Below are 27,683 nucleotides of genomic sequence, written 5' to 3' on the forward strand. Positions count from 1 at the left end.
AGCCTAGGTGCTCCCTCCTGGGGGATTGACTCCCGGGGGAGTGGCAGAGCAAGCTCACCCTGCACTCAACCCCCAGTACCAGCTGCTGCAACACCTGTCCTGCAGGTCTGGCTGAGCTTGTCATCGCAACCCCGGCGCGCAGCACCACTCAGGATTGGCCCAGCCCCCCGATGGTGGGGTTCACCGGCCCACGTTTGAGTGAGTGGCATGGCACGGTGCCGCTCACTGACATTTGGCCCTGCGACCCTCTGTCAGACCAAACCTGAGCAGCACCGTGACCCAGTGCACCAGGAGCTGGGTTACAACATGCAGAGCAGGGAGCCAAGCCCAGCCAGCCCCACGGGAGAGGAGCCACGGGAACCGGGACAGGGGCTTGTGTGGCTCCAAATGGGCTAGTCCTGCAAAACCTGGGGCTGTTGGGAGGTCTGAGAAAGCGAGTTTCAGTTGGGAAGCTGGGAGAGAGGCAGCGCCGCTCAGGGAGTCCCTGCCACTGCCCCCAAAGGAGCTTGCGCTGCTCTGAGATCTAGGTGCCCGGATCCAGCGACCAGAGATGACCAGTAACTCTTGACGGGGGAGGCACAATTTAAAGGGTTGGGGGGGCAATGTGACCGCTCCACGCGTCGCCTCTGGCCCCTTTCCCACTCCCTTTGCGCCTCCCACACACACACACACACAGCTCCTTCCTCACTTACTTCTCCCATCGCCTCCTACCGTGAGTGCAGCGTGGGGCAGAGCAGGCTCCAGACAGCTACTGCCGAGCTGGGTGAGGAAGGGGCAGGACTCAGCGGGCTTCTCCGCACCCTCTCTGGCCAAGCTGCACTGCCAGCCCCATCTCTCATCCCAACTCTGGGCATCTTCTAGCAGGCTCAGTGGGAGCGGTTCCTTTCCCAGGCACATCCCCCTCCACCGCGCTCAGCCCAACTCCCACCCTGGCAGAAATCTAAGGGGAGCCGGGGGTATGTGACCCCATGCGGCCCCCACACTCATCTCCTCTGGCAGTGACCAGCACACAGAGAGATGCAACCTGCCACCAGCTATAGAGGGCCAGCCGAGAGCCCAGGCTTGCAGAGCAGGGAAACCAGCAAGCCCAGCTGGAGTCAGGAGAGATCCTTGCCCCACTCGGGGGTGAAGATAAAGTAAAGGCGACTTTTGTTTAAAGCAACCAGTGCCACAGCACTCCACCTCTCCATCTCAGGCCACACAAGCTCGGCCATGCCGTCCACCTCGGGGAGGTGCCAGGGAGGAAGCTGGTGTTAGGAGGTGGAGAATTGGGTTATTTATAAAATGTTTAGTAATCATTAATCCTTTCCTTCCCCAGATCTGAGCCCCCACCCTCTGTTTTGCTGTTCAGTTTGGTGTAGCATTCCTTTGCTGCAGTTTGTTGCATTTACTCTTTCTCCACTATGCCCTGGGCTTTGCACTCCAGGCCAGCTTGCAGTATTACCCTGGATTTCTCAAGGGATATCACTCCCGGGTACGCGGCAGAATGAGGAGTCACCTTGAGTGAAGACACTAGGCGCCAAGAACAACAAAGCTAAACAGGTCCCGACCTGCACAAAGGAGTGGGGAGAAGCCACTCCAAGTACGGGGGATCCCAAGTAGCTGGGAGAGAAAGGGGAGGAGGCTTAAGCCACACCTCAGGGGAGGGGGCTACACTGATTTCAACACTCCTTTCCCCACATGAACCCTCTTCATAGAATCATAGAACTTAAGATCAGAAGGGACCATTATGATCATCTAGTCTGACCTCCCGCAAGATGCAGGCCACAAAAGCTGACCCACCCACTCCTGAAATAATTCTCTCCCTTGACTCAGCTGTTGAGGTCCCCAAATCCTGATTTAAAGACTTCAAGTAGCAGATAATCCTCCAGCAAGTGACCCGTGCCCCATGCTGCGGAGGAAGGCGAAAAACCTCCAGGCCACTGCCAATCTACCCTGGAGGAAAATTCCTTCCCGACCCCAAATATGGCGATCAGCTGAACCCCGAGCATGCGGGCAAGACTCTCCAGCCAGACACTCAGGAAAAAGACTTTCAATATCCCAACATTGACCCTCGGTACTAATTACCAGTGGTCGCATGTTATTGACCTATTGACTAAATCACGTTATCCTATCAAACCATTCCCTCCATAAACTTATCAAGCTTAATCTTAAAGCCAGAGAGGTCCTTCGCCCCCACTGTTTCCCTCGGTAGGCTGTTCCAGAATTTCACTCCCCTGATGGTTAGAAACCTTCGTCTAATTTCAAGCCTAAACTTCCCGACTGCCAATTTATATCCATTTATTCCACAGAATAAGCAGGAAACTCCTCCCAGTAAAAACGCTTTCACTCTGCTTTAACTGTGCTGCACGTCTCCCAAAACAGTCCCATCTTTAGTGGTTTTGTAGACAGTATGAGGGAGGAAGATGAAGTCTTCTTGCAAGTCCTATGCACCAGTTGTGCTGCAAACAAATATCCTCAGAGCTGCACTGCCTCTGCCCTACGCCTTCATCTCTAGCAAGTTATCTGCAGAACAAGGTGGCCTGTGAGGATGCAGTGTAGGGAAAGGACAGGTTTTCCCTTCATATGAAATGGCAAAAGATGATCACAAGCAATTAGAAATCATAGTGATGGGTGCGGCATAAGAAAGGGAACAGACCATCTCCCAGATCATCACCAGAGCTGGATAGTCTGTATAGCATTTTCTCTTGAGCTATCTCCAACTCCATGAGGTTCAATAATCTCCGTGGTTGGGCAAATTAAATAAGGTGCTTCTCTACAAAGTGAAAACTTGCTTCCAAACAGATCCCCCCAGCACTCAAAGGATTCCCCACAGGTTTTCATGTTGACAGCCAAGCAAGTGACACCTGAAGGACAATTGCTCCGCATTAACCAGGTTGGCTGATAGCTTGCCATTCTGCAGCAAAAACCTGGTTAGATTTTTCTCCCCCCCAACCCGGGTAACTGAGGACTACATAAAAGCAGCAGGGTTCTATGCGAGTACAGAGTAAGAAGAGAATTAGAGTTGAAAACACTTACTACAGGAGTTCTGAACCTGTTCTGAGTCATTCCCCACCCTAGCATTCTTTTTATTTGGGCCTGCCCTCCCATTGTTGTGCCCCTGCTGAGTGCAGGTGAATTAAACTCATACTTGGGAAAGCAAAAAGAACAGGACGACTCATGGCACCTTGGAGACTAACACATTTATTTGGGCATAAGCTTTCGTGGGCTAAAACCCACTTCATCGGCTGCATGCAGTGGAAAATACAGTAGGAAGATATATATACACAGAGAACATGAAAAAATGGGTGTTGCCAACTCTAATCAGTTAAGGTGGGCTATTATCAGCAGGAGAAAACCAACTTTTGTAGTGATAATCAGGATGGCCCATGGGACTTACTGGGGAATGCTAAGAGGGAGCACATGGGGAAGGCAAACGGGAAAGAGGAGAACACGAGCTGGCGGGGAACTGTTCTGCTCCAGGAACTACTGTAAATAAAAAACCAAGCTGAGTCCACTGCTGGCTTGCAGACCTCATTCCCAGCACAACATTACGTGGTCTTTGATTCCTCAGGATCTTATGGCTGTTCGCTGGCTCAGCTAAACACGTGTGACCCTTGTGTGTCCTACATCTCGGTCGCCATCTTTTAGTGTCAAGTGTCCATTTTCACTGGCCCTAATGAAAGGGAATATGGTTAAATACAGCAGAAGGACCCTTTTCAATATTACAACAGCTTTTCCAGCTTTGCCACTGGCTTGCTGGGTAGCCTGGGGCAAATCATTTAACATTTAGAACATGAGGATAATGATACTTCTCCTCTCTGACCAGATTATGGCACCAGCTCGGGGGCACCAGCTCCTGAGGGTGCTACAAAAAGAAACAGGTGGGATTCTCTCTGATTAATGGACTGGGGAGCAGGCAGGGAGTGGCTGTATAAAGCAGAGGAACGTGACTGTGCGGCAGAGAGATTTCTCCTGGGAAGGTGGGGGAGGAGCTAGTGGAAGCTGCTGAACATTTCTGCCAGTCATCGTACAACCGGATATAGTTTCACGGATAAAAATGAAGCACCAAACACAGCAGTGTTTAACCTCAACTCTTTGGGGAAATTGACCAGAATGCCTGGAATAATATGGATACTGGACAGCAGAATAGAAGCCACTTTGATTCCAGAATAATCAGGATGCTATTCTGGAACAGAGTCTCTACCCAAAGAGCCTTTCTGAAATAGCTATTCCGGGCAATGTCCACATGTGGACAAGCCCATAGCCCAGCTCCTATTCCACTCACTCCAAGCACTCTGCAGGAGCAAATCCCACTTGCCCCGTGGCTGCTGAGTGAGCCTGCCTTACCTTGAACCACTGAGAGCACATATATTTTTTCAGCTCCTCCCAGCCCCTTCATGCCTTCTCCTTTCCCTGAACAAAATTACAGCTCCCCCTCCACCTTCTCAACCCCTCTTACCAGCATCAGAAGACAGTGCTCTGCTCAGTAACAGGAAGCCTCATGCTCACATCCCACTTGACCGTGCTGCTGCCCCTGCTTCCTGACACAGGAGTTGCTTTAGTCTCCATGGCAGTTGCTGATGCATATTGCACCCCCCTCTAGTTCCAGGACCAATCATGCAGTTAAAGGAAGAAATGAGTAATGGAATGCTTAACGGTGTCATACTGTTCAGCCACAGCATAACCACGTGGCACTGTGTGTGAAATACCTTATTTAAAACTGGCAGAGTGTTAAAGGATCTTATAATAAACACCTCTGCTGTGTACAAGCAAGCTCTGTGATAGTCTATATCTGGTACAGAAGAATGTGACATGGTGTCAGGAGTAAACTAAACAGAAACAGGAAGGAAAACAGCAACAAAGGTTGCAGGACCTCATCAGCATGCCATTCTTCAGTGCCTCAGAGGACCTCAGCTTTGACAAACCTTCAGAATGGACAGACTGGAAACAATATTCTGCAAGATTTTGTGTTGCTACTGAGCTCGGCAAACAAACAGGAGATATACAGGTATCTTCTTTAATTTATGCAATGGGGAAGTACACAGCATATCTTTAAATCCTTTGACTTTAATGAAGACAGTCACAAAGATGACTAAGAAAGGGTTCTGGCTATGTTTGATGCATACTTTAATACCTCAGAAATCTAGTTTATGAAAGAGCACATTTCCACCAGAGAATTCAAGATCCAGGAGAAAATGTTGGTTTAAAAAAAAACAAAACATGCACAAAAAACAGGAGTTCTCTGCATACATTGGCTAAAAACTGTGATTTGGGGAATGCAAAACATCAGACAGAGGCTGGTTACTGGGAAGACAACTCAGAACCGCTGTTCTAAGTTTGGAAAAGAATCTCTCTCTAAAGTAGCCAGATGTGAAGAGAGTAGCCAAACTGGATAAAAAGACAGAAAGAGTCGAGAGACATGTTTACAACAGAAATCACGGTTCGAGAACTGCCAGGTGTCAAGGACCAGAACAGCTGCCAGCCTGCTAACTGTCCTGCTAGGCAATCGAGGAGCCCAGCTGAACTGCCTTCAAACTCAGTGGCCACCGCCCTGATTGGTTCTTGGCTGAGCAGTCCTGCTTATAAGCTTGACTCCACAGCAGCTCAGCATGTGCTCAGTGCATAGCATGCCCTTAGCAGCGCTTGCCCTTGTTCCAGTCCTTGCTTCAGCCTGCTTCCAGTCTCTGCTGCTTCTTGTTCCAGCCCTTGTTCCAGTTCTGCTCCAGCTTCTGCTCCCCTCTGGCTTTGACCCCCAGCTCTGCCTCTTACAACTCTGGTTGGCCCTCTGGCTCTGGCATTCAGCTTCTATTATCCAGTAATAATCCCTAGATTCACCTCTTGCTTACAACTCCCATTTACCCCCCTGCCCCTGGCATTTGGATTCTGTCCATCCAGTACTGACCATAGGCTTGTTTCCTGGACTCTTCCCACCCTGGACCCAGCTCCAACAGGTGGGCCGCTGAACTCTCACTTTCACCACTAGGCATGATGGCCCAATCGGCAACAGTTTAAGCAGCCCAGTGCAAAGGCTAGGGCCCCATCTCACTGTCATGGACCAACACTGTCCTGACAGATCTGGTAGGGGCCAGACAGAGCTTGCAGTCACAGGTGTCCACCCTGCAGAGGTAGAATGTGGCCCTACGAGCCCAGGTGCCTTCACCGGCAAGCCCAGCTCTTGCCCCCCAGGAGCCAAAGATCCTGCTCCCAGACAAATTTAGTGGCGATCATGGTCAATTCTGAGGTTTCCCAAACCAATGCTGGCTCCTCTTCTTGCTTCACCCCTAATTGGTTCCCACAGATAAGGGCTCAGCAGTCTGCTCACTGGGGAGGCCATAGCCTCGGCCTCCCCACCCATGGAACAGTCCAGCCCCATCCTGGGCCAGTTGGAGCAGTTCATTTAGGCCACGTTGCCTATCTTCAGTGACCCCCCACCACACCCAAACCACTGAAACCATGCTGCAAACGCTACAGCAAGAGCATCACTCAGCTGCCCAATACGCAGCCAAATTCCATTGCCTCTCCGTGGACACTGTGTGGAATGACTCCATGCAGTGTCATCAATTCTGGATTAAATGATGATATAACGGACAAACCCGCACAGGTCAAGCCCCCCTCCCGTCTCGATGACCTGATCGACCTACGTATCAGAACTGATGACCGCCTTGCTGAGCGACACCATGAACATGGCACAGCTCCTTGCGCCCAGAGAACGCCCTGGCCTCCCATCCCTCAGCTGCGCACCCCACGACCCAGAAAACCACTTTATTTGCAAATTATAGGTTCCATTCTCAATATCACCCCGAAATCCCCCTTGACTTGCCAATGCCCATCACTGCTGACCTCACCGCACACATCCACCAAGTACATCAAGAATTCAGGCACTGATTAGAAGAGAGTAGGCCAGCGTACAAGTGCCGCACCAACCAACACGATCAGCTGACCTCTAATCTCAAGGTAGGGGATAAGATTTGGCAAAACCTGAGCTCCATTTGCAAAACTGGACCATAAATACTTGGGGCCATTTGCAATTATTGAACAACTTAACTAGGTAACCTTTAGATTGCAGCTGCCAGAACCCGTTGAGATATACCCATGTTCCACATCTCCCTCCTGAAACTTTTCATCAAGAATCCCTTCCCACAATGCACTACTCCTTCCCTTCCACCGATAGCCATACAGGGCCAAGAGGAATACATGGTCCGGCTGATTCTGGACTCCCGCCAAGTCCAGGGATGACTCTAATATCTGAGTGGGAGGCCCAGAGGAGTTTTCATGGGAACCTGTGGAACACATCCAGGCCCTGGACTTCCTGTGCACCTTCCACTGGGCCTACCCCATGAAACCTGGCCCAGGGTCTCCTGGGGGGCAACCCTGAAGGGTGGAGGGTGCTGTCAGAGACCAGACCAGCTAGGAACAACCGCTGGCCTGCTCCCTGACTAACGGTGCTACTAGGCAACCAACGAGCCCAGCTGCATTGCCTTAGAACTCAGGGGCAATCGCCCTGGATTGGCTGTTGGTTGAGCAGTCCTGCTTATAAGCCTGGCCCCCACAGCAGATCAGCTGCTGCTCAACACATACCACGCCCAGAGCTGTGCTTGCCCTTGTTCCAGTCCTTACTTCAGCCTGCTTCCAGTTCCTGCCCGTTTCAGTCCTGCTCCAGCTCTGATCCAGCCCCTGCTTCCCTCTGGCTTTAACCCCCGGATCTGCCTCTGGCTCACAACTCTGGCTGATCCTGTGGTTCTGGCATCTGGCTTCTGTCCAGGAATGGCAGAAGGTCCCTAAAAGTGGGGGAGCCACTGGCATCCAAACCATGGCCCCGGCCCCCCTCCACTGCCCCTTCCCCTAAGACCCTTCCCGCTGCTCACTCCTCTCCGCCCCTTCCCCCCCCTTCACTCACCCTTACTGGAGGTAAAAAGTGGGAGCATCATGGCCCCCTAGTCCCCCCTGTTCCAGTGCCCCTGCTTCTGTCACTCTGGTGCCAATTGCTGGTTCCGCCTCTGGCTTATGACTCTGGTTAACTTCCCCTCCTCTCCCAGCTCTGGCATTTGGCTCCTGCCCCTCGACTTGTTTCCTGGATTCCACCCACTCTGGATCCAGTTCCAACCAGTAGGCTGGACTCTTGCTTTCACCACTAGGCGTGACTGCCCACATCCTGGTCAGCAGTATGGTGTCTAGAACCTAGTGACTGGGTTCATGTCAAATTGGGCAGCTCCAATTTGGTGTAAAGAAAAAGAATTCAGCGCCCGGATCATGTGTGATTGAGACTGACAGTGGAGAGTTCAACAGAAACTGTCAAAGACTACAAATTATTCCTCAGGAAGATCAATCAACACAGCAAAAACTTCTACAGAACAAGGCAACAATGACTCAAATTCCAGACCAACCACAGCCAGTCATTGCAATGGATGGACAACCAGATGACCAAGTTGTTATGCATTTGGGTCATGTAATTAGAAAACCAGTACAATTCAGAGACACTGAACTTCAAAGACAGTGTGATAGTGTATACAGTAAAAGCTGTGTTATCTGGAACTATATCAACCGGAAAGCTCTATTAACCGGCATTTCTGATATCTCCCAATACAAATCTTCAATCTAGTAACTGGGACTAGTATACTGCCCAGGAGGTTATGCAATTGCACATTCTGCACTCTACTTTTAGGCAAAAGACACGTCAGCAAGCTGATATCAGGGATTTATTCAAAAAAGCAGCTTCCAGGGTGTGTCATAGGGTCATTACAGATTCAACCCAATCTCCTACACCATCTAGATCTACAGTGATAACTGATGTTGATAATGATGACCCTGAGGCACTGCAAGATCCTGAAGTGCCTTCTGAATCATCAAAGACTGAATTATATTCAATATAGTTGTAGTGTCAGGTGTACGTTTAGTGATCTGGGTGTACGCCATGCGCTGCCCATAGTGATACATAGCGTCATAAGATAACCTGTATACACCTAAGTGCTTCAAGAAACCAACCACTCTGCAGTGCAGTACTTCTGAATTGGTCCATGCCTGTCTACTATTTTATACTTTATTCATTTTATTATATTCAAATACTCTGAAAATTGGTATTCCATTTGTAAGTATAACTCTTAGTCAACTGGAATTATTGACTAACCAGCACCCTGGCCCCATACCTCCAACATGTCAGATAACAAAGCTTTTACTATATTTTGTGTATGTTAGAAATGTAGAACTAAAAGGGGGCGCTGTAATGGAATGCTGTTCAGCCACTAGGTGGCACTGTGTGCAAAATACCTTATTCAAAGTTAACCTTAGCCATACCTGGCAGAGCATTAAACGAAGGTGAAGTCGTGCGTACGCGGTGACGTACGTACACGATGCCATGTGGCCCAGGAGGCGGAGGCATGACCGCACCGTCGTGGTCGGGAAACTGACGAGGTCTCGGATGATGGAGACCATCGCCTGGTGTCGAGCGCGAGGGAGACAGGCTCTGGCCATCGTGGAGTCGAGGACCGCCCCAATGAATTCGACTCGCTGCGTCGGATGAGGGGTGCGGAACTTGGGCTTGAGTAGGTATCTGTTCAGCCCGCGAAGGTCCATAGGACGTAGCCCGCCTTTTGCCTTGGGGATGAGGAAATATCTGGAGTAAAATCCCCTGCCCCGCCTGGAGGGAGGCACCTCCTCTATGGCACCCACGCTCAACAGAGTCTGGACCTCTTGTAGGAGGACTTGCTCGTGAGAGGGCTGAGCACCCAGCCGTCCGACGTTACTCGGGACCACTCCAAGAAGAAACGGGCGAGGCGGTTGTGAAATAAACGAGGAGGATCCGTAGGGGAGAGTGATGTGCAGCCCTCGTGCGTCCCATCAAAAGGGTTGCTTCGCTGCCTGTGGGGCTTTGGAAGCGGCCTGGCCCCGGTTTCGGCGGTTGCCCGACGGGCGACGGCGATTTTGGGCCGGTCGCCGAGCCGGGTAGGGTCGGTACCGCGACTGATAGCGGGAGGGCTGCGGGCGGAAAGGTCTACGTTGCGTAACCGGCGTATGCATCCCGAGTGTCCGGATCGCCACCCGGCCGTCCTTGAGCGACTGGATCCGCGAATCCGTCTTCTCCGAAAACAATCCCTTGGTGTGGAATTGGAGCCAGGCGATGCGCCGCATCGTGACCAGGACCGCCTCCCTTCCTCCAACATTGTGGTGAAGTCCTGGCGGGATGTTGACGGCAGGAGGTCAGTGAACTTGGCCAGAGACGTGAGTATGTCGAACACGTATCTGGCCAGGAGGACCTGTTGGTTACCGATCCTCATCTGCAGGCCCCCTGCAGAATAGACCTTTCGCGAGAAGGTCCATCCGCCTTCCGGCTGGCCGTTACGCTCCCTATCGTTAACGGACTGTACCACCAGGGAGTCCGGAGTTGGATGCACGTACAGGTACTCATAGCCCGATGGAGGGACTGAGTACTTCCTTTCCACTCCCCTGGCTGTGGGAGGCGCGGAAGCAGGCGTTTGCCAAATGGTGGTGGCGTTTCGTTGGACCGTGCGCACAAAAGGTAACGCAACCCGGAGTGGCACGTCTGACCCCACCACGTTTGTGATGGGGTCCTCGTCCTCTTTTACTTCCTCTATAGGGAGGTCCATAGCCGTCGCCACACGGCGGAGTAAGTCTTGGTGCGCCTTCGCATCAACGGGGGGCGGCTCCCTTGATGCCGCGCCGGCCACTGCCTCATCGGGAGAGGATGAGGAGGATAACTCCTGAACGACCTCAGCCGAAGAGGGGTCCACCGCGTGGTGGGCTGGGGGTTCGGAGGGGCACTCTGGCACCACCGGAACGGCTGGCGGTGGGGATGGCGGTGGTCGGGATATCGATGCCTCTGGGACTCTGCGGTGGGCCGCTGGAGGCCTCGGCGGAGCCGGCATAGCGTCCGACTCATATTGTGCCCATGGGACCCAAAAACCCCACTGCTGGGCCCCGCGAGGCTGGGCCGGCGGCGTTGGAGCCCATAGGCTTCTGCGCCGGAGGCGACCGACTCAGGGCGGGAAGGCCAGGGAGGTGCCAAAGAGGGTCCAGGGCACACCGCCGGGGGATGCTCTTCCCCTCGGCTCTGGGAAGGCGACCTCGCTCGACGGTCTTCACGGTGCCGGGAGCTCGACCGGTGCCGGGAGCTCGACCGGTGCCGGGAGCTCCGCCGGTGCCGGGAGCTCGACCGAGAGTAAGATCTCCGATGCCGAGACCGACCATGATCCCCGCGGTGCCGGGAGCTCGACCGGTGCCGGGAGCTCGACCGGTGTCGGGAGCTCGACCGAGAGTGCGAACTGCGACGCCTGGAGCGTCCGCGGGAGTCTCGGTGCCGGGAACGGTGCCGGGACTGAGACCGGCGGTGCCTAGCTGGTGGCGACCTCGATCTGGTGCGACGTCGGGAGTGCGACCGGTACCGCGAAACGGAGCGGTACCGGGACTTCGACCGACGAGGAGACTGCGATCGGTGCCGCGATGGGGTGCGGTGCCGGGAGCGCGATCGGCGGGACGGCAAGCTGTCGACGGTGCGGGAGCGAGACCGGGACCGTGACCGACGTCCACGCCTCGATTCCATGGAGGGTGGCCGGACCATTGCCGCCGGTTTTCCCCTGGAGACGACAGCCCGCGCCGGCGGTGCCGGGGGCCGGAGGCCTGGAGCCTCTATGAGCTGTATCAGCTCTCGCGCAGAGGCGAACGTCTCCGGCGTCGACGGCCGCCGAAGCTCGACCACGGACGGCACCGGGGAGCGAGGCGGCGCCGGACTCGACGGCCCTTGCGGCGCCGGAGTCACCGGTGCAATGCACTGTTTGTGCAGAGGCACCACAGAGGCTGCAGGCTGCGGAGTCGCCTTGGCGGAGTCCTGCACGCGCGCCTGAGCCAAAGCCTTTGCCAGTCTTTGCTTCCTGGCGGGCGAGAGGGAGCGGTGCCGAGTCTTCGCAGCCGCTTTCTTCGCCGGCGGTGCCGCAGTCGGTGCCGGCGGTGTGTCCTGCACGGGAGGAGGCCGCGGAGGCGGCGCGGGCGGTGCCGGTGGTTGGAGGGACTCCTCCATGAGGATCTGTTTTAAGCGGCTATCTCGATCCTTGCGGGTCCGCGGCTTGAATTTTAAACAGATCTGGCACTTGTCAGTTCGGTGCCCTTCGCCTAAGCAGCGGAGACACGCGTCGTGCGGGTCTCCTACGGGCATCGGTTTCTGGCACCCCGTGCAGGGCTTAAAGCCCGGTGCTTTGGGCATGAGCCCGCACCGGCTAAGGCAAAAAAAGGGGGAACCCCCCCTTTTTTAGCCTAACTAACTAACACTAACTATGCTAACTGAACAACTATGACTAACTATGCTAACTATGTACAACAATGAACTAGAGAAGCTAGGGACGTGAAGAGCTATCAAGCACTCCACAGTTCCAACTGCCGTCACGGGCGGTAAGAAGGAACTGAGGAGCGGACGGGCCGGCTGGGGTATATATTTAGCGCCATGGCGGCGCCACTCCAGGGGGCGCCAGCCGGCCCGCCGGGGTTGCTAGGGAAAAAGTTCCGGAGAAGCCGTGCACGCGCGGCGCGCACACCTAACTGGAATGCATTGGAGCAATCACTCGAAGAAGAATAAATCTTATGATGAACACATCTGGTATGTATGAGGAAGCTCCGTGACCAGTCCATATCTGGTACAGAAGAACATGACAGAATCCGGGTAAATTCCTGACAAGGTCGATCAAGACTTGCTTCAAGCAAAAGTCCCAGTCAGGTTCTGGCACTGGGCCCCCGGGGGTTCCTCCAAAACGTGGGAAGTTAAGCAGCTGGGGACTGGTATTTCCCTAGTGGCTAGTCCCCCCATTTTCCACACACATGACTCCCTCTCTCATCCCCACAGTCACATTGTTTAGTCTCCTCCCTTCATAATTAGATCCTGTCAAGCCGCCGGTTTGATGACTGACAGTGCAGGTGGGCGAGTGGGGCATTTCATTCACTGATGGGTCTGAAAGAGCTGGCAGCTCAGTTAGGGACAGCTCCTTGTTTCACCTCAATGCTCAAACACTTTGTGCATTGCAGAGTCTTTCATGAGCTACAAGTCAGGCCTCAGCACTGCTTTGAAGAGCATCAAAGAGGGAAGCAGCAGACCCCACCAGTGCCATTTGGCCATGGGTGAAAAGATGAGGGACATAGAAACATCTGCAGACATGTTCTGAGGACTCACCACTGGCTCTCCTTAGCTTCCTCCGTGTGATCCTGAAGCTCTTTGCCACGCGTCTCTGGAAGCAAGAAGCAGAGGATTCCTGCAGTCACTGGAGTGCTTCCAAATATCACCATGGGAATAGCAGGATGGTACTTGTCCAATAGACTAATCAGAGGGGAGATGATGCCACCCACTCTGGATGACATTGAACACAACCCCACACCAGTCTGCCTAGTAAGAGAGCAAAACATGGAAGGTGTAAACAGCATGCATTAGAAGAAAGTCTTTGCTTATGAGGATGTCTCCAGGGGTTTAGATCCTTGTTCTAGTCGATAGCTTGGGAAAATCACAGTTCAAGCCTTGATCAGCACCCCACCTTCCACAAGTGTAGGTAGTGCTAGAGGAGAACTTAGGATCTTTAACCTTTATAATTTTGGGGGAAATCTCCCATCTTTGCATTACCATTAGAAAAAGCTATAGCATAGATGGGGCTCCAGTGTTTGGAGAAAGTTGCTTAAAAACAACCACAGGTCCTCAGTCAGTGAATTCTTGATCACCAAGTGTAATTGATTATTGATCTTTCAGCTAAATATTAGTGGCTTTAGGAATAGGGCATATTAGTGGCCAAAGAAAGGCATTTGCCAAAAAAAAAAAAAGTAATTGATGAAACATAAACCACCTGTGGGTAAAGGGAAGAAAAAAGCACCAAGTGGATTCTGATTTTAAGGAAAATAGCCAGCCCAGTCCCCATGCTACTAGGCCATGTTGTCTCTCAGGCAGTAAAGGATGCATGTGGTCACCCAGTCTGGTATTGTGTCTCAATCCAAAACCATTGCTCCAAAGCCTTAACAAGGACCACATCTCTCACATTAACTTGTACATCAAAACCTGGCCATTGACCCCTGTCTGTTCTAGAGTTGGGAAACAGGCCGGAATTGCTGTACAGGACCTGTCAATGCGGACAGAGCTTCCGATGACAACGATTTATTGAAGAAAAGGTTACTCTTTCTGCGGGCCTTTATCCAAATCCTCTGTTACCATATTAAAAGCCTGTATTAAACCCAGTTCCTGGGCTAAGGCAGCATGAAAAGTAAGGACACCTCACCTGATGATGGTGGGGAACAGCTCTGCGGCATACACATAGGAGACAGAAAAAGAGGCCGCGATGGCAAACTTCCCTATCACCGCCATCGTCGTGACCACCACCGGCAAATCTAGTGGCATAAGGAGATGATTTTATATAAAGCCCATTTGGGGGGTTAGCTCAGTTTGTGCAACTCCACATACACCTGCCAGGAAGAAAAGCTATTATACATGTACAGAATACGGTGAGAGCTCCACTAAGGAGCCCACCTCCAATGGGCATCTCCATAACCAGGGACAAAGGACGGTTCTGCTCTGAAAAGTGACTCTGTACACATGGCATCTCCACGTTTATTGTGCCTCACTGATCAAATGCACTCAGTGTACCAAGGGCAAAGACCTTTGCCCTAACTGCCAGCCCTACAAACTCACCCTGGATTCAGAAAGGTAAACTGAGTTTTTCCTTCTGATCACCAAAAGCATTAATCGAAGGTGCTACAGACCAATTACGCCCTGAGTTACACTTGTGTAGCCCCATTGCCTTAAGATTATATGTACTCATTTACTCCTGCGTAACCCCCACTGCCTTCACGTTGCTCCCTCAATCACACCAGTGCAGCTCCACTACCTTCAGATTAGGCCCTTGGTGACATCTGTGAAGTGAAGGGTAGAATTTGACCCTGCAATCAAATTTTTGTAATTCCATAGATGATTTATGAGTCACATTAGAATCCAGCTCCCACAGCCAAGCTGGATCAACTGAGCTAATAGCTATGAAATTTTAGTTTGGGAACTGAAGTCAATAAATACAACTTGAGATGCACCCAGGGAGCTGATCCATGGGTTAAGGAGGAATCAGTTATACACAGTCACTTGTCAGATCAGAGCCACATTTTACAGAATCTCCAAGGTTTCATGGACACATAGGAGTGGAAGGGCCCTCGAGAGGTCATCTAGTCCGGTCCCCTGCACTCGTGGCAGAACTAAGTATTAGGACTAAGTATTTCCAGTGCAATGTCAGCCAACTGCCAATTAAAGGCAAATCTTTATTAGATGATCAGTTGCAGCAGTTTCCTGAGACAGTTACTTAAGATAATTTACGCTGTAGACTTTCTAGAGGCCAGACAGAGGGGTGCAGTGACTCACACTGGTGCAATCAATCAAGTTCCGCCCGCAGCTGACTTCAACAGAGTTGCTCTAGGATTGAATTTATGATGATACTTGATACATCAGAAGGGGATTTCCGAAAGGTACACATGAGAATTAGATGCTCCCACTTCCAATTGACTTTCAGAAGGAGCAATGTGCAAAACTGCCATTGTGCCTTTGAAAATCTTTCCTTGAACGTCCTTTATTTGAAAAACGCTGACAGGTAACTAGCCCAGGGGAATTCAGATTGTCTGATCTACCCAGGCAACTGTTTGTCACTACTGAAATCTCTGGCTATGCAATGAACCCCAAGCATTGCTTAAGGATGACGCAGGAACACAATGTTGTTCAATGGATCTTGCTTGCAAGGAAGGGGGGATTTTAAAGAGCCAGAGAGAGAAAACAGTAACACTGAGAAAATTCAGCTTATCATTGGCCAGTCAGGTGCCATCTCCAGCAAAGATGGCTCAGGCATTGAAAGCAAGTGTTAGGAGTCAATAGAGAGGGCCTCAGTCAGCTGAGCTATGGAAGGAAAGAAAATGGAGCACAAAGGAACGTGTCTGGGACTCGACTGCTCCAGGTACCGGGTAGGTTGGGCTGCACTCCATGGACTGGCTGTGTACCTTTTGGGATGCAGGTGATGATGAGACACATGGCTCCGCCCAGGAGCAGAAAGCAGCCCTGGCATTTCTTCCTCCCAAACCACTGCAGCAGGAAGATACAGCCGAAGCGAGCTGGTATTTCAACAGCCCCGAACACAAGCTGCGTCAGGTAAATGTCCAAGCCAAAACTCCCCACGTTAAGGCTGAGGCCATAGTACACCAGGCTGTTCACAAACCTGAAAGCAAAGGAGAGCAGAGTGTATTTATCTCTGAGTGTGGTTAGCCTAGAGGATCCTAGTTTCCATAGGGATGAGAAATACCCACTAGCCACATCTGCACTGGCACGTTTAATTTGTCATTGCTACAGCTGTATAGCTTTGGACTGTGATCTTGGGAGATCTCACAAGGTGAGTAAGGTCAGATGAAAGCTCATTAAGTGACTACAAAATTTCCATGCACCAAATCTGCACACACAAAAATCCCTTAGTTTTTTAAATAGCTGTTTGTGATGGGGTATACAAACCCCACACTGGGCAACAAGGGGTTAAAGGATTATTTTGGGCCCTGTCAGCCCCACCCTGCCACACCTGCAGCAAATGCTCCATCTGCTGGAGCAATTAAAAGACAGGGGAACAGCTCAATTGGGACACAGTGCGAGAAGAGAGCAGACCTGTAGCCACAGCTCCAGTAGTGTAGAGCAGAGGGAAGCCTGAAGTCTCTGACACAGCTGCCCAAAGGGACCCTCCCTGAGGAAAGGGAGGACCCACCACAGAAACAATCAGAGGGAAGTACCCCTCTTGCCCTGCCTGTGGATCCTGGACATTGGTAATCTCCTCCCCACAACCGTCCGGCCAGTCATGGAGTGCAGCCTTAACCACTAGGCCACACTTCCCTACCATACTCCAAGTGAGAACCATTACACTGTTATAAAAATGGAGTAATGTTTGGACAACTTACCAGGCATAAGCCATAACTAAAGTCACTTTCCTCAGGCGCTTCTTCAGGAAGAGGTACAGAATATTTCCAGACTTAACCTTCTTCTCAGGCGTCAGCTTCAAAATTCACAAGGCAAAAGGGTCAAGACATGAAACAGAAAGCAATGGCCTGATCCAATTCATACTGAAGACTTTCACCAATGTCAGGGAAGTGGATGGGACCCCAAAAGTATTCTGATTATGAAAGGTAGAGCACTGCAGTACACAACATGCTGGATTTACATGCCCAAAGTCTGTTTTTCAATTGCAATGTTTCAGTCACGAAAAGGGGCGGCTCCAGGCCCCAGCACACCAAGCACGTGCTTGGGGCGGCATGCCACAGGGGGCGCTCTGCCGGTCACCGGGAAGGCAGCAGGCCGCTCCAGTGGACCTCCCGCAGGCATGACTGCGGCGGGTCCGCTGGTCCCGCGGCTGGGGTGGAGCATCCGCAGGCACGCCTGCGAGAGGTCCACCAGAGCCACGGGACCAGCGACTGGCAGAGCGCCCCCCGCGGCATCCCGCTGTGCTTGGGGCAGCAAAATCACTAGAGCTGCCCCTGGTCACGAAGAACATTTTCTGACAAGTCAGTTTTGGGAAAATGTGGTAGAAATGTTGGGTTTGGTGTTTGGCTTTGGTTTTTGTTTGGTTTTTTTGCAATGCGATAAAGAGAAGAAGCACTGAAACATCCAACAAATTTCATGGCATTTGAGCAAACATCTGAAGAACCATTGTATGGCTGGAGAGCCTATGTACAACGTGTTTGGACACCATAGATGGACCACAGGATAGCGAGAGCCCAAGAATGGGCTAAAATGTTGTCCTTTTCCCTGATCTGCTTTCTACAATATACAGCCTTGAGTAGAGCCAGCTGGAAGCTGGAATGACCGTTCCATGGTAGGTTCCAAAATTTCAACAACAACAAAACATAGTTTGAAACGGAATGAAAACTGCAATTTCAGAATCTCCTGTGGATCAGGAATCCCAAAACAACATTTTCATTTTGTTCTTTTCTAAATGTTTCCCAGGCTGTCCAAGCCGCCCAGTGCCTAGGAGCCAGGTCTCCCAAGGCTTTGGGGCTGCCAAAGAACTGCGAGCTTAGAAGCTCTCACTCATCATCAGCCAGCCTGATGTGCTGCCCAAGAGCCAGAGACCCTGGAAGCCCCCATTCTATGGCATTGTGCTTGGCAGGCTGCCAAGGAGACAGGCAGGCAAATTAGCAGGAAACCAGGCTGGTGTTGAAACCTGCCAGGCAAGCAGGGTCCCATCAGAAACCTGCCTGGTCTTTGTTGCTCCTTTATTTTTGTTAGACTGTGTCCGGCACAGGTTTTGTGTCCAGCTGCAACACTGACCCATGTAAGATTTATGTGCTATATCTGCATCATTCAAATGATCATTATTAATCATCGGCTGGAGTTGCTACAAACCCATGGGCACAAACAGGCACTGCAGGCCCCAGCTGAACTGTGCACTTCCTGATCCAAGGACAGAATCCAGGATTTCAGAAACAGCCCTCAATCCTATGAGCTAAAGGTGAATTCCTTCCATTAGCCGTCACTTGGGATTGAGGATTTCATCCTTTGTAGGCCAACCACTAGAGGGCAACACTTGACCAATCTTAACGCTGTATCCATCAAATGGCAAAGTCACACAGCTGCACACTAGTGGGACCATGTCAGCTCATACCTAAAATAAAATCAGCTGGTACAAATACAATGACAGTTTTGAATTTGGGAGAAGTTAAAAATCCTTCTTACGTTTAGGATTAAAATGTAAAAGTGCTGGGGCGAGTTACGAAAAAGATCATCGTTCGCGTACATCTCCATACTGTGCCCTGGCATAGAATGCCCTCCTTGGATTGGTCGGCAAAGGCCACTCCCTCTCCTCATTAAGACAGCTCTGCCATGGCGCCTATATGGAATCATTCAGTCACTGATGCCTTGAAGGCCAGGTGGGGATAGCTAACATTCCCTTTATTTACAATAATCAAAACAAAGTGTGAATGTAGGTATAAAGCCCCCACCCCCATTTGGCCAACACAAGGAATTGAACTTGGGGCCTACAGAACTAAAAGCACGAGCCACTACAGCTTGAACTAAAGACCCAGCCTCTCTACTTGCTCATGTGACAGGTTCATATTCTCTGTGGATTGGTCACGGCGTGCTGACACTAACCAACGGGCAATGTCTATATGCATACAAAACTTGTACATTTGTATCCCTATTCCACTCCTTCAGCATGTGATTTGTTTTATTAGATAGTAAGCTCTTTGGGGGAGGGCCCATGTGTTTGGACAGCACCTGGCGGAACAGGGCCTGATCTTAATCTGGGTTTCTTGGTGCTACTGAAACAGTAACATGAAGGAAAATACAACATTCTCTGAGGGGCTAAAATCAATAAAGGAATAAAAACTGACACCGTTCTACCTCCGGCAAAATGATATGAATCAGCAATTGCAATTTTATTGACTGTTCCTTTCTGTTGTTTCAGTAGAAGGTCCTGGGTCCTTTGATATCACACATGCATGGTTTGGCTGGTGACCATGGGGTTCAACATGGCCAGCCAGGAAATTTTTGTCAAGTGCAATGGTAAGGACTTGCAAGTTTCGATTACTTTACTCCTGGGGGGATTCTGCATCACTGTGCAATGTAGAATTGGCACAGAATTAATGTTCTGCTCAGAATTTCATTTCCCCCCCCCACACACCCAACAGTTGGTGCTGCAGAGCTGTTGGCTGCCCTGGGGGTTGCTGGACCCAATAGAGTCTGGCTCTCCAGCTCGCAAATACAGGGCACTGTGGGGAGAGAGGGGAAGGAGGAGCTGGAGGGTTCCGGGAAGCTGCAGTTCCCAGCATGTCCTGAAGGAAGGAGGCAGCATGCAGGAAACTCCGTAATCTCTGGATACCTGGCAGGGAGGGACGTCTGTGGGGGAGGGCGTCCTGCGGCTTGGCTCTGGAGTGTAGTGGTTGTGGGTGTCTGGGCTGTGGTGGGGCGTGGCTGGGCTCTGGGAAGTAGGGAGTGCAGTTGTCTGCGACCAGAAGGGCTGAGTTTTCCCCCAAGATGTGCCCAGCTGGCGTGTGTGACACACCCAGACTGACACACCCAACAAAAGTATAACAGACAAACAGGAACTGAGTTGCTGTAGGAGTTCCTTTAACATTCTATTCCTGGGGGAATCTTTTTTGTTCTTTGTATTGTTACAGACATATTTGCTGACAGGTATTTTGAAGTAAATTACCAAAATAATTGAAAAAGGTGTGATTATATTGCGTTATTTTGACAAAATAAGCAGAATTTTGTACAATTGTATAGTATTGTGCACAGAATTTTTAATTTTTTGGCCAAAATTCCACCCAGGAGAAATGACTTGCAGGACTTTTAAGGGACAGTGCAGTCACACCCTTATGGAGCATCTGCAAATGGCACATCATATGAACACAACCTCTGAAGTTCTCTTCCCCACTTTTGGTAAACAGGAGAAAATATTAGGGGCTTCTCTGAGCACAAGAAGATAAGATGAATTCACAAGTGAAGATTGTTTGCTCATATGAGATGTGAGAATATTCGGATAATTCTGTTTCTAGAGGGAGGTTTTAAAAAATTCTTAAGGAATATAGACATAGCAGTCCCACCGGCTTGAGAAATGTGCACCTAAATCCATTAGGTGCTTTTGAAAATCTCCCCCCTGTATTTTGGGTTGTTTGCTAGAAGACAGAAAGAGAAATTCACCCAAGAGTTGCTTACCAAGAAAGCTTTTTTATGGTCTATATAACACTGAAAAATAAGGCCTGAAACACTCCCTATCTCAGGATTTATTACCTGATCAAGCAGTTCTGGAGAGATGGTCCGTCTATTCACAGATGCTGCCTTTTGAAGTAGGTTTTTGGCTTCCTTTACCTTCTCTTTTGTCATGAGCCACCGAGCAGATTCTGGAAGGACCCTACAAAGCATGTGAATTCCAAAGAGTTCTTTGCTATCAAAACCCCAGTTACTCACTTAACTTCATCCACTTGATGCATCTTCCATAGCAGTAAAATATATTTGACGATGTGTGTTTACTACAGGAGATGTAATTCTTCTGAGGTGCTATGGCTTGGGTGTGTGTATATGAGTTGTTTTGTTTCAATAGAAATAACGTTACTGTAGTGCCAAGATTTTCAAATCTTGGTGCCTAAAGTTAGGCACCTACATAAAAGTGGCCTGACAGCCAAAAATGCTGGGGGCCCAGCAGATCCCATTATAAACCTTTACAAGATATGGGTTATATTGGGAAGGACCACCCCTGCAATGTGTCGATGAATCCATTCTGTAAAGCCCGTGTATAACTTGGATCACAAACAACACTGCAATGCTTGAGAAAAGCTCTCTGGCAAATGCACACTTACCATATGTAAAAGAAAAGGCAAAATACAGGGGCAGATCCAGCAATCTGCAGCAACCTCCAGTTGCGAACGCCATAAGCTAAGCCAGCCAAAACCATCTGTCCAATGGAAAAGCAGCAGTGGGTAACAATTACTGCATGTGACCGGTAGGGGACTCCAACCCATTCAGTACCTAGAGACATTAACACAGATTGAACTGCTGAGAATCCTAATGATTCAGCACTTTTTAAAGGGTTTTTTTTTTCTATTCCAAACTAGATCTGCTTTCATTTGGGGAGTGTTATCTAGTAGCTAGAGCAAAGGCTCTGGAGTCAGTACTCTGGGATTTGGCCACTGGGTGACCTTAGATAAGTCACATACACCCAGGCTTTCAAAACTGCCTAGTGACTTTAGGGGCTTCCATTTCCGAATGTTCAGAGTCATTTTAAAGGGGTCTGATTTTCAGAAGCTGTGTGCTCAGCACTTTTTGAAACTTGGACCTTGTTACTTGGACCAAAGTTGACGCTTGTTAGGCACTCAAGATTCACTGGTCACGTTTGAAAATTTCTGCCATAATCTCTGGGCCTCAGTTTACACATCTGTAAAATGAGTATAAATAATAATAATAAATAATAATTCCAGTACTGCTGAGAGATAGAGAATCTAACAGATGCAGTTGTAAAATTTTAGACAGGTAAGGGAGGGTGTCGGAGGGGATGGGGAGAGCATGGGGGCCCCGGGCTGGGGCGGGGTGGGAAGGAGTCACATGGAGAGTCACTTGGGGAGGACACGTGCCCCCACTTGTGTCCCTCCCATGAGTGCAGTACCAGCAAGAAATTATTTCTACTTGCACCACTGGAGATACTAATGACAAACCGAGCACAAATAAACCAACATTTCACATTCTCCAACTAAAAGCTCCTATGCTTTCTGCCCACCTCCCACCAACTATGTAAATACCCAGGCCAGATTCTCCTCTTTCCTCCACTGGTGTCACTCTCCTGACTTTGGTGTAAATCAGGAGTAATCACATTAGTGTGAGAGGAAGATCAGGCCCACTGTATTTCAAGCAACATTAATTTGGTAGTAAATTTTTTTAAAACATGTAGCATGTAATTGTGCCGAGCGTTTGTCCATGGGATCTTTTCATTGCCATTTGTCAGAGCACTTATACTGTGTAGCTAAAACATCTCTAGCAGCGAGGGAGTCTTACCTAAAGCCAGGATGCCTATAAAGATTCCAGATACAGCAGCACCCACAAGACATCTCAAGATGACGTAGACATAGAAATTTGGCACAAAAGCTGCTCCAACACCAAATGCCCCCATTACAAGCATGGAAAGCAAAATGATGGGACGCCGCCCAATCCTAGGGGAGGAAACGTTTTCGTAAATCTCTGAGGCTACTGTCAGCTTTCACTCCTAATACAGCAGCTAAGGCACCTGGATACTGTAGTGCTAGTCATCAGTGTAAGAACTTGGCTGGATACACTAGGTGGTTGGTACAGGGTTAACATGTAGTACCTGGTGACCACCTGACCAGAGGACCAATCAGAGATAAGATTTTTTCAAATCTCTGTGGAGGGAAGCCTTTGTCTGTGTGAGAACTGTTTTTGGATCTAACAGAGGACAGTCATGTCTCCAAGTTCTCCTGGAGTAGTTTCTGCTAATTAATAGTGAGTATTAATTAGAAAGGCGAATTAGTCTTATGATTTGATTTCTATATTTGCAATTGTGTGTTTGCTAAAGGAAATGCTTTATTCCTGTTTGCTGATATTGCTTTTACTGAGAAAAGGGGGAGAGGGGATTCTCTCCAGAGATTGATAAGGTTATACCCTATGAGTGTCCAGCTTGGGCTCATAGAGATTCTGTATTTTCTTTTTATTCTTTAATAAATTCTTTTCTATTAAGGACTTGTTGGTCTTTCCTTGGGTGGATTCTCAGGGAAAGGGGAGGGGGAGGTATCCCTCTGTAGTTGGATCCCGGTATCTCTCCTAGGAAAAGGGAGGGGGGAGGAAGCAGGGGGAATGGTTTGTTTCTCCTGGGTGTGAGAACTCCATGGATTTGGGGCTCTTGGAATCCCCTAGGATTTTGGGGAAGGACTGTGTCTCAATCCACATTTCTTGATTGAGTGGTGGCGGCGAGAAGGAACCCCACCCTAAGGGTTAGGGTGGTGGCAGAATACCTGCGGGTCCCCATCTTTGAACCCACAAGCTCAAAGTGGGGGTGAGATCCCATAGGACATGGTGGCAGAATACATGCGGGTCCCCATCTTTGAACCCACAAGCTCAAAGTGGGGGTGAGATCCCATGACATGGTGGCAGCTTACTAGATCTAAACTAGAATTTTAGTTTAGAGGGAAACCAAGTCAGGTCCCCACATTGGAGCCGAACAGCTCCAAGTGGGGGTGAGACCTTTGACATGGTGGCATGCGGGTCCTCACTTTGAAACCGCCCAGTTTCAAGTGAGGGTAGACCCATGACACCCCATTACAAGCATGGAAAGCAAAATGATGGGACGCCGCCCAATCCTAGGGGAGGAAACGTTTTCGTAAATCTCTGAGGCTACTGTCAGCTTTCACTCCTAATACAGCAGCTAAGGCACCTGGATACTGTAGTGCTAGTCATCAGTGTAAGAACTTGGCTGGATACACTAGGTGGTTGGTACAGTGCAGAAATAGTTAATATAGGTAAAATGGGATTGCTGCAACATCCGAGTTCTGGCCAAGATTATCAGAAGTGACAAGTGACTTTGGGTGCCCAAAGTGGGAAACCTTTAAAAGGTGTGTCAAGCTGGTCCCCCAAAACTTGAGGCAGTGGGGCCTGGAGGACAGAGCATTCGACTGGCAATCAGGAGCCCTGCATTCTATTCCTGACTCTGTGACAGGCAGGATGACCTGGGCAAGTCACTTCACCAGTCTGTGCCTCAGTTTCTCCATCTATAAAATGGGGAGAATAATGCATCGTTTATATTTACAACACCATCCTCTCCATCAGACACGTGTTCAGTTCACCCCACTTCTGAGTTACCCTCCGCATCCTCCTGTCTTAGAGAAGTGAAACCCTTTAGGGCGGGGCAGAGTTTTATTTTTATGGCACAATGCACCTTCAGCAGTAAAAAATAACAACACTTATGGTAGGTTCTGACCCCCATTCTAAACATAAGAAAGGGCCAGAGCAGTGAGCATGTTGCCTGCTTTGGGGAGGACGGGAACACAAGTAGAAGAATGGGGTTGAGGAAGTGTGGGCAGCAGGGAATTGTGAGGAGACCAGTGAGATTGACGTGGCTGGGGCTGGGGTAGGAAGAAATTCAGACAATGCCCTCCCCCAGCGGTGGCAAAGCAAGGTCCCACAGAGCCCTGGTGCAAGAATAGGTTAGGGGCTCCATTTCCATTTCTGAAATCCACCGCAGTCCAGCTTCCTCCATTCCTGCAGATCTCTCCACAGCCCCAATCCAGCCCTCCCATCCCCCACCTCCTGCCTAGCTCCCCCACTGCCCCAATCCCTCCCTCCCATCCCCCACCTCCTGCCTAGCTCCCCCACCCTCCCAATCCATCCCTCCCATCCCCCGCCTCCAGCCTAGGTCCCCCACCTCTCCAATCCAGCCCTCCCATCCCCCACCTCCTGCCTAGCTCCCCCACCTCTCCAATCCAGCCCTCCCATCTCCCACCACCTGCCTAGCTCCCCCACCACCCCAATCCATCCCTCCCATCCCCCGCCTCCTGCCTAGCTCCCCCACCGCCCCAATCCCTCCCTCCCATCCCCCGCCTCCTGCCTAGCTCCCCCACAGCCCCAATCCAGCCCTCCCATCCCCCGCCTCCTGCCTAGCTCCCCCACCGCCCCAATCCATCCCTCCCATCCCCCGCCTCCTGCCTAGCTCCCCCACCGCCCCAATCCAACCCTCCCATCCACCCAATCCTGCCTAGCTCCCCCACCGCCCCGATCCAGCCCTCCCTGTGATGCGCCATACCTCGGGGGAACAGCCTACACCGCTATGTTCATCTTTATGAAATGATGGTGTGGTATCCAGTGCAAAGTTTGCCATGTTGGGTGTCTTCGGAAGGCTCACAATGCCCTGAGCATGGTGCATCCGACGAAGTGGGTATTCACCCACGAAAGCTCATGCTCCAATACGTCTGTTAGTCTATAAGGTGCCACAGGACTTTTGAGCATGTTTGTTATAGTGATGTTATAGTAATTGGTACAATAATGTTGTAGTGAGGTTATGGGTTATAATTTCATGTATATAGTTATGAGGCTGAATATGTATCCTCAGGGCTTAAAGCAAGCCCATGCAAAAACTCTCCAGGAGCAGAGGGGAAGTTCACACCTCATCAGGGCATGGATGGGACAAACCCAGCCCAGCCTCACAGGAACAATGGACACTGGCTTAGGCAGCAACAAAAGTCTGTTAGACCCTCGAGGGAGTCACCCCCCTTCCTTTGGGGAGTTTGGGACTGCAATGAGGTAATGCTCACCTGACTCTGAAGCGGGGAGGCAAAGCCAAGAGGAGAGAAAGGACATGATAAAAGAGAGAGACATTTTGCCAGGCTCTTCCTCTCTCTTCCATCTACATCTACAGACACCATCACCACCACCACCCGACTGAAACGCTGATCAAAGGGGAGAGCCTGACTGAAAAGCAGCCAGCCAGCCTGTGGCGAGAAGCATCTAAGTTTTTAAGGACATTGAAAGTGTTAAGATCAGCTCAGAATGCATTTTGCTTTTATTTTATTTGACCAAATCTGACTTCTTGTGCTTTGACTTATAATCACTTAAATCTACCTTTGTAGTTAATAAATCTGTTTGTTTATTCTACCTGAAGCAGTGCATTTGGTTTGCAGGGTGTCAGAGACTCCCCTTGGGATAACAAGCCTGGCACATATCAATTTCTTTGTTAAATTGACTAACTTACATAAGCTTGCAGCGTCCAGCAGGCACAACTGGACAGTGCAAGATGGAGGTTCCTAGGGTTGTTTCTGGGACCGGAGATATTGGCTAGTGTCATTCGCTTGCAAGTAGCTGGGAGCAGCTTACATGCCAGAGGCTGTGTGTGAACAGCTGAGAGGTGGGGGGGGGTCTCACAGCGGAGCAGGGCAAGGCTGGCTCCCAGAGTCGAGGACTGGAGTGACCTAGCAGATCACCGGTCCAGATAACACCAAAGGGGAACATCACACTCCCATCCCCCACCTAGCTCCTCCACAGCCACAATCCCTCCCTCCTTTCCCCCACCTCCTGCCTAGCTCCCCCACCGCCCCAATCCATCCCTCCCATCCCCCGCCACCTGCCTAGCTCCCCCACCACCCCAATCCATCCCTCCCATCCCCCGCCACCTGCCTAGCTCCCCCACCGCCCCAATCCATCCCTCCCATCCCCCGCCACCTGCCTAGCTCCCCCACAGCCCCAATCCCTCCCTCCCATCCCCCGCCACCTGCCTAGCTCCCCCACCGCCCCAATCCCTCCCTCCCATCCCCCGCCACCTGCCTAGCTCCCCCACAGCCCCAATCCAGCCCTCCCTCCCCCACCTCATGCAGAGCTTCCTTCTAGATCCTTCATCCCCTATCACTCCCCCTCAACCACCGTCTCCAGCCTCCTTCAGTCTCTCCTGTAGCTCCCCCAGTCCCAATCCAATCAGCCTCCCAGGCCCTTTTAACTCTCTTCCTGACCCACATTTCCCTGATCCACCCTCCCCCCATCCCCATTTCAGGCCCCCACAAGCCTTCCCGCAGATCCCCCCACTTGGCCCCCTTTAGCATCACTCCAATACCCACCGCACACACCCACAGCTTCCCAAGCTCTGATCCATAACTCCTGAGCTCCTCTCCAACTTCCCCAATCCAGCTCTCCAGCCAGTTCTTCTTCAACCCTCCGGTCCCACTCCCCACACAGCCCCACACACAGTGGCTGATGCTTATACCTTGCACTCCATCTCCAGGAGAGCCAAATCTAACCTACAGGGCACAGCAGTGCCAGGGCCTAGGGATCTGGGCTCCAGTGTTATAACCTCACCAGCCTTTACCCCCAGGCTCTATGCAATACGCCCCAAAGCAAAGTTATGCTGCTGACTTTGCACAGGTAACTGCAAGTGGATTTTCTCTCTCTTTACCTGTCACTTAAGGAACCAAAGACCACAGCTCCAAGGAGAAGTCCCAGCATGTAAATGGATTGGGAGATGTCATTTAGCTCTTTTCGGTCACATACCAGGTCAAACTGAAAGAAGGAAACAAAGTAGGTTTCATTTTAAAGGGGTTTGATTTTGATGGCTGGATTCATGACGTGCCAGCAGCACAATCATTCCCAGAGAGAAACGGAGATTAAGGTACCCGGCCTATAACGCCCAAACCACCATTCACCTATTACAGCTCCAGCCCAGTCGGCACCTAGGGTTGCC

The 27,683-nt window shown here is 50.7% G+C and overlaps 1 protein-coding gene across 3 annotated transcripts in view; it reads right to left on the reverse strand.

The window, feature by feature from the left end:
• Positions 1-27,683, reverse strand: part of LOC123363411 (solute carrier family 22 member 13-like) — a 59,404-nt gene that overhangs the window by 29,569 nt on the left and 2,152 nt on the right. Inside the window, exons 2-10 of one of the 3 annotated variants that reach the window (XM_045004352.1) lie at positions 27,399-27,502; positions 22,508-22,662; positions 21,319-21,487; positions 20,753-20,873; positions 16,921-17,015; positions 15,985-16,199; positions 14,235-14,343; positions 13,151-13,360; positions 3,354-3,655 (exon numbers count right to left, since the gene is read on the reverse strand). In XM_045004352.1, coding sequence (XP_044860287.1) covers positions 3,580-3,655; positions 13,151-13,360; positions 14,235-14,343; positions 15,985-16,199; positions 16,921-17,015; positions 20,753-20,873; positions 21,319-21,487; positions 22,508-22,662; positions 27,399-27,502 — 1,254 coding nt within the window. In that variant the 3' untranslated portion in view covers positions 3,354-3,579. Of the gene's footprint in view, positions 1-3,353; positions 3,656-12,576; positions 12,618-13,150; positions 13,361-14,234; positions 14,344-15,984; positions 16,200-16,920; positions 17,016-20,752; positions 20,874-21,318; positions 21,488-22,507; positions 22,663-27,398; positions 27,503-27,683 lie in introns of those variants that run through there. The other 2 variants (XM_045004354.1, XR_006576745.1) reach the window with 2 other exon arrangements.

Source organism: Mauremys mutica, chromosome 2 (genome assembly GCF_020497125.1).
Source record: "Mauremys mutica isolate MM-2020 ecotype Southern chromosome 2, ASM2049712v1, whole genome shotgun sequence".
Lineage (NCBI taxonomy): Eukaryota > Metazoa > Chordata > Testudines > Geoemydidae > Mauremys > Mauremys mutica.